Source organism: Kogia breviceps, chromosome 7 (genome assembly GCF_026419965.1).
Source record: "Kogia breviceps isolate mKogBre1 chromosome 7, mKogBre1 haplotype 1, whole genome shotgun sequence".
Classification (NCBI taxonomy): Eukaryota; Metazoa; Chordata; class Mammalia; order Artiodactyla; family Physeteridae; genus Kogia; species Kogia breviceps.
The window spans coordinates 48,690,721-48,704,247 of NC_081316.1; the positions used below are offsets into that span (position 1 = coordinate 48,690,721).

The following is a 13,527-nucleotide window of genomic DNA, read 5'->3' on the forward strand; positions in this document are numbered from 1 at the left end:
ACTCATAAAGACAAAGAAGAAATACAGCCCAAATAAATAAAATCAGAAATGAAAATGGAGAAATTACAACTGACACCACAGAAATACCAAGGATCATAAAAGATTATTATGAACAATTATACACCAATAAAATGGACAACTGAGAGGAAATGGATAGATTTTTAGAAATGTACAATCTTCCAAAACTGAATCAAGAAGTACAAAATATGAACAGACATTATCAGTCATGAAATTGAATCAGTAATCAAAAAACTCCCAACAAATAAAAGTTAAGGATCAGAAAACTTCACAGGTGAATTCTACCAAACATTTAAAGAAGAATTAATGCTGATCCTTTTCAAACTATTCCAGAATATTGAGGGGGAAGGAATGCTTCTGAACTCATTCTGTGAGGCCAGCATCAGATTGACGCTGAAACCAAACAAAGACACCACACACACACACACACACACACACACACACACACACACACACACACACACACCACAGGCCAATATCACTGCTGAATATGGACGCAAAAGTCCTCAACAAAATACCAGCAAATCTAGCTCAACAACACTTTAAAAAGATCATACACCATGATCAAGTGGGATTTATCCCAGGGATGCATGGATGGTTCAATATCTGCAAATCAATCAATTTGATACACCACAGTAACAAACTGAAGAATAAAAGTCATGTGATCATCACAATAGATACAGATAAAGCTTTTGACAAAATTCAACATCCATTTATGATAAAAACTCTCCAGAAAGTGGGCATAGAGGGAACATACCTCAACATAATAGAGGCCCTATATGACAAACCCACAGTTAACATCATACTCAACAGTGAAAAGCTGAAAGCAATTCCTCTAAGATCAGTACCAAGACAAGGATACCCACTCTTGCCACTTATTTAACATAGTATGGCTAGGAAGTCCTAGCCATAGTAATGAGACAAGAAAAACAAATAAAAGGATTTCAAATTGGAAAGGAAGAAATAAAACTGTCACTGTTTGTAGATGATATGAAACGATATATAGAAAACCCTCAAGATGCCACCAAAAAACTATTAGATGTAATAAATGAATTCAATAAGTTTCAGGATACAAAATTAATATACAGAAATCCTTTGCATTCCTATACACTAATGATGAACTATCAGAAAGAGAAATTAAGAAAACATTCCCATTTATAATCACATTAAAAAAATAAAATACCTAGGAATAAATCGACCTAAGGAGGTGAAAGACCTATACCTGGAAAACTATAAGACACTGATGAAAGAAACTGTAGATGACTGAAACAAATGGAAAGATATACTGTGCTCATAAGTTGGAAGAATTAATATTGTTAAAATGACCCTAGTCCCCAAGGCAATCTACAGATTCAATGCAATCCCTTTCAAAATACCAACCGTATTTTTCACAGCACTAGCAGAAATAATTCTAAAATTTGTTTAGAAATGCAAAAGACCTTGAATAACCAAAAAATATCTTGAGAATGGAGAACAAAGCTGGATATATCAATCTTCCTGACTTTAGACTATATCACAAAGCTACTGTAATCAAAATAGTATGGCACGGGCACAAAAATAGTACATTGATCAATGGAACAGACTAGAGAGCCCAGAAATAAATCCACACTTATATGGTCATTAATCTACAACAAAGGAGGCAAGAATATACAATGGGAAAAAGACAGCCTCTTCGATAAATGGTGTTGGGAAAACTGGACAGTTACATGCAAAAGAATCAAACTGGACTACTCTCACACCGTGCACAAAATAAACACAGAATGAATTAAAGATTTAAATGTAAGACCTGAAACCAAAGAACTCCTAGAAGGAAACATAGGCAGTATACTCGTTTACACTGGTCTTAGTAATATAGTTTTTGGATCTATCTCCTCAGGCAAGGGAAACAAAAACAAAAATAAACAAGTGTGCTTACATCAAACTAAAAAGCTTTTGCACAGGGAAGGAAACTATAAAAAAAATGAAAAGGCAGCTTAACAAATGGGAGAAGATATTTGTAAATGATACATCTGATAAGGGGTTAATATCCAAAATATATAAAGAACTGATACAACTCAACATCAAAAAGAAAAACTGATTAAAAAATGTGGATGTCAATAGACATACAGATAACTAAAAAACATGAAAAGATGCTCAACATCACTAATCATCAAGGAAATGCAAATCAAAACCACAATGTGATCTGTTAACACCTGTTAGAAAGGCTATCATAAAAAAGACAGAAAATAACAAGCATTGGTGAGGATGTGGAGAAAAGCAATGTTCGTGCACCACTGGTGGGAATATAAATTGGTACAGCCTCTAAGGAAAAAATTATGGAGGTTCCTCAAAAAATTAAAAACAGAACTGTCATATGATCCAGCAATTTCACATCTGGGTATTTACCTAAAGAAAACAAAAACACTAACTCAATAGCCAAGATACAGAAACAACCTAAATGTCCATCAATAGACAAATGGATAAAGAAGATGTGGTGTATATATACAATGGAATATTACTCAGCCATAATTTTTAAAAAATGAAATCTTGCTATTTGGGACAACAAGTGGATCTAGTGGATGGATCTAGAGGCTATTATGCTAAGTGAAATAAGTCAGACTGAGAAGGACAAATACCATATAATCTCACTTATATGTGGAATCTGAAAAACAGACAAAACAGACTCAAGGATATACAGAACAAACTGATGGTTGCCAGAGGGGAGGGTGTAAGGGTGGATGGATGAAATAAGTGAAGGGGATTAAGAGGTACAAACCTCCAGGTATAAAATAAACAAGCAATGGGATGTACTAAACAGTATATGGAATATGGTCAATAGTACTGAAATAACTTTATATGGGACAGATGGTTACTAGGCTATTGTGATCATTTCATAATATATGCAAATGTTAAATGACTATGAGGCACACCTGAAACCAACATATTTTATGGCAAGTACATTTCAATTAAAATAGCCTTCCTATATGAAGTAAAATCTTACATAAAATATATATGATTAAATGCTATTTTAATAAGATCACATTGAAGGCTATACATCAATGGAATTCCATTTTATGATAGCCCATTAACAAATCTTTAGACATATATATATATGTGCTAAATGCTCCAGAGGTAATCAAATATCAAAAAGTGACTCTGCCTTTATGGAAAATACAATAAAATTGAGTAGGCTAAAGTAACATGTATGAAAAAATAGTAAATAATATAGATATGATATAATTATGTGTTAAATTATGTTGCACCAAGTAGGAACTCAAATGTTTTCTGAATCAATGAATGTCAACAATTTTTGGGATTGACATCATCCAGAAAGTGAGATAAGACAAGGCTTCAGTGATCTTTTTAATAATATTAGAAATGATTTTCATGATAACTTATTCATGCTTCTTAGACTACAGGTGAGTCCCATAAATCCACAAGTATTCATTGAGCCCTACACTATACCAAACACTATATGAAGAAAAAGTATAAAACATAGTCCACTTCTTCCCTCAAGAAGTCTATGACTGATGAGACAAAACATACCCATACTAAACAATTAAAAAAATAAAAGAAGACAATTCTAAACTTAGTGCTAAATTGTTATAACTAAGTGCTAAAGAAAGTCAAAGAAAGGAGAACTAAATGGGCCCTAGAGTAATGGGAGATGAATTCATGGAGGAAATAAAATTTAAGCTAGTCCCTTAAGGGACTGGTAGGATTTAATAAAGAAAAGGGTATGTCTTTACTCTCGTAAAGTAAAGGAAAGGTGGAGGACATATAATAGGTTGATTCATTCATCATTCACTCATTCATTTGTTCATTCACTCATCCAACAGAAGATTTTTTTCAATGCCTCCTATATTCAGGCACTATAGTAAGTGCTGAGGTACATGGTAAACTAGGACCATAACTGCCCTCAGTGAGCCTACTGGTAAGGGGATGGGTAGCTGACAAGAAACAGGTAATTTTAATATTGTGGTATGATAGGTGCTAAGTAAAGGATGCTATGAAGGCTTCGAGGAGGGACTCTTAGCAGAGGAAAATCAGGGAAGATTTCGTATAACATGTAAAATTTATGTGGAGAGACTTGAAACATTAATAGGGCATGGCCATGTGAAGTAGGGAAAGGGGATTTTTAGGTAGAAGGAAAAGCATGTGCAAAAGCCTGGAAATAAGAAAGAACATGAGAAATGAGCATCACACACACAGATGATAATAAGCTACTCTAGCTATAGTGGAGGCTTTGTGTAAGTCATTACAGGGAAACAAAGTGGGTGAGCCAGATTATGGAAGCCATGGAATGTGAAGAGTTCTGACTTCCTGTGGGAAATTGAGCACATGTTCTACAAGGAAAGCCTATGTAAAGAAAGCATATCTGGTCTGAGAAGTGCCCAACTTGGAAGCCATTCTATGATCCAGAAGAGATAACTTGACGTTATCTCTATCCTTTAAGGGAAAGTACACAGCCAGAGAAGCAGAGAGCCAAGGCCAAATTTGAAGGATGAGTAGAGGAAGAAGGGTGAGGAGCTACTGAAGAAAACAGAAGAAACAGAACCATGAGATATAACAGTTAATATCATGCATTTGGAATTATCAAGCTATGTGATCTTGGGCAAATTACTTACAAGCTATGTGATCTTGGGCAAATTACTTAAAAACTTAAAGATTTCATTTCTTTTTCTGTGAAATGGGGATAATAATACCTACCCCCCACACACGGTATAAGGGTGTAGACACTAATGTATGTAAAGTATTCAGCAGAGTGCAAGGCATGTAGTAAACACCCAATGAACAGCAGCTCTTTGTTATACAGTTCTACCAGTCTCCCTGACTTTTTATCTCTAGTCTCTGTACATTATATTAGCTTATCATGACTCATTCCCACCACTCTGTCTGGCTAATTATTCCTCAGATGCCTTTTCTGACTCCCAATACTGGGTTAGGTAACCCCTATACAGCTCCCTGCACTCTGCAATTTCCTATCACTCTTCAGCATAACTATCTAGTTAATTGTCTGTATCCACTAATGTATGTCTCCTTCCACTAATATTAAGCTCCATGAATTCAAGGATCTAGTCTGACTTACAATCCTAACATACTGCCTGACACAAAGCAGACATTCAATAAGTATTTATAGAATGAATGAAAACATTCTGTGGTGATTGTGGCATGCGATAAATACAGAACAGAATAGAGAACCCAGAAATAAACCCATATATGTACAGTCAACTAATCTTTGACAAGGGCACCAAGAACACACAATGGGGAAAGGATGGTCTTTTCAATAAGTGTTGTTGGGAAAACTAGACGTTCACAAGCAAACAAATGAAACTAGACCTCTATCGTAGACTACTCACAAAAACTAACTCAAAATAGATTAAAGACTTAAATGTAAGACCTGAAACTGTAAAACTCCTAGAAGAAAACACAAGGGAAATAGCTATTTAACATGGGCCCTGGCAATGATATTTTGGATGTAACACCAAAAGTACAGGCAACAAAAGCAAGAATAGACAAGTGGGACTACACCAAACTAAAAAGCTTCTTGCACAGCAAAGGAAACAATTAACAGAGTGAAGAGTCAACCTATGGAATGGGAGAAAATATCTGCCAACCATATATCTGAAAAGGGGTTAATTTCCACAATATATAACAAACTCATCCAACTTAACAGCAAAAATACGAACAATAAAATTAAAAATTGGGCAAAGGGCCTGAATAGACATTTTTCTAAAGAAGACATACAAATGGCAACAGACACATGAAAAAGTTATTAACATTACTAATCATCAAGGAAATGCAAATTGAAACCGCAATGAGATATCACCTCATACCTGTTAGGATGGCTAGTATCAAAATGGCAAAAGATAACAAGTGTTGGTGAGAATATGGAGCAAAGAGAACTCTTGTACACTGCTGATGGGAATGTAAACTGGAGAAGCCACTATGGAAAACTGTATGGAGGTTCCTGAAAAAATTAAAAATAGAACTACCATATGACCCAGCAATCCCACATCTGGGTATATATCTAAAGGAAATGAAATCAGTAGTTTGAAGAGATATCTGCACTCCCATGTTCATTGCAGCATTGTTCACAATAGCTAAAATATGGAAACAACCTAAGTGTCTATCAATGGATGAATGGATACAGAAAATTCCACATAATGGAATATTATTCAGCCATAAAAAGAAGAAAATCCTGCCATTTGTGACAACATGGGTGAACCTGGAGGACATTATGCTAAGTGACATAATCCAGGCATAGAAAAACAAATGCTGTATGACTGCACTTATATGTGGAATTTCTTTAAAAAGTCAAACTGATAGAAGCAGAGTAGAATGGTGGTTGCCAGGGGCTATCTGGGTGGGGGGTTGGGGGGGTGGAATGAGCAGATGTTGAATCAAAGAATACAAACTTTCATTTATAAGGTGAAAAAGTTCAGGAGATCTAATGTACAGCATAATGACTATAGTTAATAATACTGTATCGTACACTGAGAATTAGCAAAGAGAGTAGATCTTAAGTGTTCTTACCACACACACACACACACACACAAATGGTAACTATGTGAGTGATGGATGTGTTAAATAATTTGTGGTAATCATTTCACAATGTATATATACATCAAATCATCACATTGTATACCTTAAATATATACAATTTTACTTGTCAATTATACCTTAATAAAGCTAGGGGGAGAAAAAAGAAAGCTTTAAGAAACCAATGTGAAACTGATAACTTCATTAAAACTTGAGTGCTAACTTCTCTGTGGAATATATATTTTCTAATATTCTTGTTTTGAGGAGTGAGGGAGACTTGGAAGTTGGCATCTTGCTGCATCTCCCCGGTACCATGTTTATTTCTAACCTTTTACTCCTGAGCCAAGTGAGTGAGGCTCCTGTCAGGGAAAGCTAGTGAAGACTCCTTCCCTCCCTCAGAGCAAGCAGGGCCATGTAACCTAGGAGGGGCTTGGCTGGGTTATATTAGCCCTCTTGGGTGTGCCTGGTCGTCCTGTTCTCAGAGACCAAGCCCACTCTTTGACTGGCAGAGTGCATTTGAAGAGAAACATATAGGAAAACATTTCACAGCAAAATTGATGGGATGCAGCAAAAGCTATATCCAGAGGAATGCATATAGCTTTAAAAACCCTGACAATTAAAGAAAAAGATATAAAATTAAGAAATTCAGTATTTATCTTAAGATATTAGACAAAGCACAACAAAACAAATCAGGAAGAGGAAATTAATAAAAGACTAAAAATGAAATCAGGAAGAATAAATAACAAATCCAAAGTCAATACTTTTAATACTAATAAAATAAGCAATGATTCTGTGTGCCAGACTTAAAATAAGACAGAGAGCTAAACTACACAAACTTAGAATTAAGAAAGGAAACAAATACAGAATACGGAAGAGATGCAAAGAACTTTAGGATATTACTCCCTTTGGTAACAAGGAAACATACTGGAATGGGTAAAGATTTCCTAGAAAAATAAAAATGACCACAAACAACCTAAGAAGAAGTGAAATTGGAATAGACCAGGTACCCTGAAAGAGAATAGAAAGGTAATTGAAAATCTACTTCGCTGAAACTTCAGTTACATATATATACATTCTTTTTAATATTCTTTTCCATTATGGTTTATCTTCACTGGTTCAACATCCAGACAGTTTCATAGCTAAGCCTCCTTCTAACCTTTAAAGAACTGTAATTCCAATATTATTTAAACCATGCTAGACTGCTCATAAATATGGAAAGTCCTCAATTTATGTTATAAAGCCAGCATAACGGTATAACAAGAAAGAAGAGAACTATATACAAATCTCATTTATACACACAAATCTTAATTTCTAAATAAAATATTACCACATAGAATCCAGAAATATATCAAAACTGTTAGAATATGACTGTTACATGTTGAAGTCCTAATCATTATTAATGCCTTAGAATGGGACTTTACTTGTAAACAGGATCTTTACTGAGGTAATCAAATAAAAAATGAGGTCATTAGGGTGGACCCTAATCCAATATGACAGGTATTCTATAAAAAAGGGAAATGTGGACAACGGGAAAGACATGCATAGAGGGAAGACGATATGAAGAAACAGAAAGAAGATGGCCATGTGAAGACAAAGCATTGGAGTGATGCCTCTACAATCCAAGGATTGCCAAATATTGTTGGCAAATCACTAGAGGCTATAAACAGGCAAGGACGAATCCTCCCACACAGGTTTCAGAGCGAGCATGGCCCTGTTGCCACCTTGATTTTAGACTTCTAGCTTCCAGAACTATACAACAGTTTCTACTGTTTTAAGTCACCCAGTTTGTGGTACTTTGTTGTGACAGCACTAGAAAATGAATATAATGACCAGGAAGGTTTATTCCAGGAATTCAAAGGTGGATCAATATCAGCAAATCTGTCAATCATAGTCTATTACACATCAACAAATTAATGGACAAAAACTACATGATGTCACATATGCTGAAAAGGCATTTGATAAAACCGGCAGCAAATCTTAAAAACTCTAATTAGGAATAGAAAGACAAAATAAAGACCATAAGTCAAGAACAAATATTATCCTAAACAGTAAAACTCTAAAACAATTTCATCTAAAATCATAAATTAGACAAATTTGTCAACAATCACTATTATTATTTAAAATTCTCTTGGAAGTGCTAGCAAGTTCAATATGACAAAAATTACTGATATGAACAGAAGAAAAGAAGAGATACAACTATTTTTGTTGAGATAACTGCATATCTCAAAAAACTTAAGAACCTCTAGTAAAATGCCTACTAGAATTAAAAGATAATTTGGCTTTTTTTTCTATATTAGCAGTAAGTTTTTAGATATGGAAAAAGGAAAATATTCCACTTACAATAGTGACAAGATTATAAAATGCTTGAGAATAAATTTTAAAAGAAAGGCACAGAATTTATACAAAGATAATTGTAAGGTCTTATTGAAGAGCATAAAATAAGAGATGAAGAAATGGAAAGCCATGCCATATTCTTGGATAGCAAATTTTACTATTATAAAAATGCCAATTCTTTCAAAGATAATATATAAACTTAATTCAATTCCAAATAGAATCCAACAGGAAATTATCAGGAGAAATTGGATTAATTGAGCTTAATATTTATATGAAAATTTAAATTGAATTCCTGTTTTATATCATACGCAAAAGTGTAATTCAAATGGATGAAAGACTCAGATGAGAAATATAAAAATCTTTGAAGAAACTATATGTATTGTCTAGAAGTTGGAAGAACCATGTTACACGAGGAAGTAAATTCAGATGCTATAAACAAAAGGATGTACATGTTTGACAAATAAAAGTTTAAAATTTTTATATGATAAAAAGATATAATAAAATTAGAAACAACAAATTTAGAAAAATGCTTTTATAAACTGACAAGAAAAAGATTGCCCAAAGAAAATGAGTTTGAGCTTTGCTCGAGAAAAAGGAGCAAAGAATGTAACTAATTTATAGTACATTGTCAATAAATATGCAAAAATATGCTCACTGTAGTCAGGGAAATGCAAATTACACTACTATTGAGAAATCACTTTACACCCATCAGACTGACAAAAAAATAAAAGAGCAATAACACCTATTATTGCCACTAAGGATGAAAGAAAAGGGTACTCTCATACAGAGATGGCAGAAATATGATTTGACAACAAATATTTTAAAATTAAAACATATTCTTTGAATCAGCAATTCCATTCTCAGAAAGCTATTCCAAGATGTATGTACGAGGATGTTTTCGACAGTATTGTGTATCTGTGTAAAAATCTAGAAACAGAGTTATTAATTATGAATGAATTACAGTTGACCCTTGAACAACAGGGGTTTGAACTGTGCAGGCCCACTTATACATGGATTTTTTTCACTAAATACGTACCACAGTACTACACAACCCACAGTTGGTTGAATCCTCAGATATGGAGGAGGGCTGACTGTAAAGTTATGTACAGACTTTTGACTGCATGAGTCAGCACCCCTGACCCCTGCGTTATTCAAGGGTCATCCATAATTCTGAAAAAATAGCTGAATAACTTTTGATACGTTCACATCATGGGATATTATTAAGATACTCTATACAATCAAATAAGACCTAAACTTGTTGACATAGGATCTGCAAAGGATACAAGACACAGAGAAGTGTGTAAAATCTAATCCATTTAAAAAAGCAAATTAAAACACATAAATAGGTATATGACTACACCCACACACAAACATATGAAAAAACACAAAATGATACATACTGAATAGTTAACGTGTTATCTGGTGGATGGGTTATGAGGTGGCTAGAGAAATGGAGGAAAGGGGAAAGGGAGAAGCAAGAGAAAAAGAGAGACTGCACTAAAATCACTAGTATGTAAGTTACACTTCAATTCATTAAAATTTGTATATACCTTATATGAGTATATATACATTTATTTTTTCTAGGAAATTAAGAAAAATAAAAAGATGTTTCTCTACTGACTTGTACAGATGTCCATGATACATAGTCAAAAGGCAGTTTAGAATAATGTATATATTACACATGTATTTCTATAAAAGAACACTCAGCTCATCTCTCCTAAGTGTGTACACAAGCAAGAAAAAAGTTATAGAATGCTACACACTAGCTGGTTAGCACTGAATATCTCTGGAGTCCAAACTGGGATTGGGGATAGGAGCAGAGATAATTAGCTTCTTCTTTGCACATCTTCACGTGTTTTATTTCTTGATAAAATGAAAAACAATAAATGAACAAAGCCAAATGCCTACAGGAGCCAGAGTGAAGCAGGCTTAGTGGGGGCTGTGATGAAGCAGAATACACAACTAAAATCATCCAGATTGAAATGTGAAAAAATATAAAAACCATTTTTTTTGAGAGAGAAAAAGACATAGATGAGGGCAGGATCCTAAATAACGTTTTCGTGTGTCCAGTTTAGAAAAAAAAGTCCTTGTGTTACACAAATTTTCTGTAACAGACAGGGAAATCACACATACTTTACTTTTAATCCATCTATACTCCAATCACAGGATCCATAACAAGGCCCAAAGAAGAATGCAGAATGCTTCTATTCTTTGATGCTAGAATACAGACTATTAGGAGAACAAGGACATACTATCACAGAAATATAGTATCATCATAGGCAGAACAGTCTTTGACATAAAGTGTAGCAATATTGTTTTGGATCTGTCTCCTAAAGCAAAGGAAATAAAAGCAAAAATAAACAAATTATACCTAATTAAACTTAAAAGCTTTTACATAACAAAGGAAACCATCAACAAAAAGAAGACAACATACTGAATGGGAGAAAATATTTGCAAATGATATGATCAATAAGGGTTAATATCAAAAACAGCTCATACACTCAACATCAAAAAAACAAAAACCTGATTAAAAAATAGGCAGAAGAACTGAATAGACATTTTTCCAATGAGGACATTCAGATGGCCAACAGGCACATGAAAAAATGCTCAACATTCTTAATCATCAGAGAAATGCAAATTAAAACCACAATGAGATATCACCTCACACCTGTTGGAATGGCTATCATCAAAAAGAACACAAATAACAAATGTTGGTGAGAATGTGGAGAAAAGGGAACTGTCATACACTGTTGATGGGAATGTAAATTGGTGCAGCCACTGTGGAAAACAGTATGGAGGTTTTTTGGAAAACTAAAAATAGAAATACCATATGACCCAGCAATTTCATTCACGGGTATGTATCTGAGAAAAACAAAAAACACTGATTCAAAAGGATATATGCACCCCAATGTTCACAGCAGCATTATCTACAATTGCCAAGATACAGAAGCAACCTAAGTGTCCACCAACAGATGAAAGGATAAAGATGATGTGACACACACACACACACACACACACACACACACACACACAATGGAATACTACTCAGCCATAAAAAAGAATGAAATTTTGCCATGTGCAACAACATGGATAGACTTGGAGGGTATTATGCTAAGTGAAATAAGTCAGAGAAAGACAAATACTGTATGATACCACTTATATGTATAATCTAAAAAATACAACAAACTGGTGAACATAACAAAAAAGAAAGAGATTCACAGATATAGAGATAGGGGTAGGGGATTAAGAGGTACAAACTATTATGTATAAAATAAACTATGAGGATATATTGTACAACACAGGGAATATAGCCAATATTTGATAATAACTATAAATAGTGTATAACCTTTAAATTGAGAGTTACTATGTAGTATACCTGTAACTTATATAATATTGTAAATCAACTATACTTCAATTAAAAAAGCAAAAATAAAATACTGACAAAAAAAGAAATACAGTATCCTGGTTTAAGAAAGGACCATGGAAAATGCCTGATCCAACTTCCTCACTTTACAGCTGAGGAATGTGAGGCCAGGTTAAGCAACTGCCATACTTGATTCCCTCCATTCCCTGCATGGCAGAAAATTATTTTATCTCAGAATTTTCACTCAGAGCAAATAAATGGTAGACAAGTAACAATGGTATTTCATTAGTTCAATAAATAAAAGTTCTCCTATTTTACATGTAAAAAACCAACCCTCAACTGTTATATTAAACATTTGAAATGAAAGGTACAGAACCTGTTTAAGTTGCCTTGTGTAAACCTGTAAAGACACTGGTTGAAACCACATGGTCAGTCCTCAATCATTCACTGATCCATCCTTCTTTTTATTCAACCAGCATTCACTGAACACTGTCTATACTCCTGATGCTGGGAGGTACTGGTGATACACACATTAGTGAGGCACAGTCTTTGTTCACCATCCAGTGGGGAAGTGATAAGCTATGAAACAAGTCGGACCAAAATACAAACCAAGTGTAGATGAAATGAATTATTCTGACTGGAGTTTCAGGAGCAGCTTCATCAAGGGGAAAGTTGACACATGAGTCAGGCCATGTAGGATGTAGGATTCCAGAGGCAACAGCAAGAGCAAAAGCAAGGAAGTAGTGTGTTTGAGGAAATGATCAGAATTGAGCCCAGTGCAAGAAAAGAACAAGGGAGAAAACTAGAAATTCACATGTTCTAGCCTGAGGATAAAAGTAAATTCAATCTAAGTGCAAGATAATTTGCCACCCCATCTCCTGCATGCCTGACATGTGGGAAACGTTCAGTAAAGAATGTGTGGGTAAATCCTGACCAACTAAGTAATCTCTCTGTTCAAGTTACTGAATGATTTCAGTATATTACCATGTACCGTCCAGGGTCTAAATCTCCCATCATGCCTTTCAGGTGTGTGTTTTCAGTCCTGACAGCTTTATATCTCGTATCTGAGACCTGAAAGGAGATTAGTAGTTAAAAGTGAATGTAAAATTCATAATAAAAGTTCACAATTCTATGAAAATTAATTTTATTTTGTTAATGTAAATATTTTCAAAGTGTAGTGAAGGGAAACACTTCTTAGGCAGGATCATCATAAATCAGGTATTCTCATTCAGTTCTCGGATCTTTAGCAGGCCCCATTTTACCCTCCTTTTCTGATTGGTGCTAAATTA

At 34.4% G+C, this 13,527-nt stretch overlaps 1 protein-coding gene across 1 annotated transcript in view; it reads right to left on the reverse strand.

Annotated features, from left to right (window-relative positions):
* DEUP1 (deuterosome assembly protein 1) overlaps positions 1 to 13,527 on the reverse strand; it is a 210,387-nt gene that overhangs the window by 22,137 nt on the left and 174,723 nt on the right. Inside the window, 1 exon segment of the mRNA XM_067038290.1 lies at positions 13,223 to 13,309. Within this exon segment, the coding sequence (XP_066894391.1) occupies positions 13,223 to 13,309 (87 nt within the window).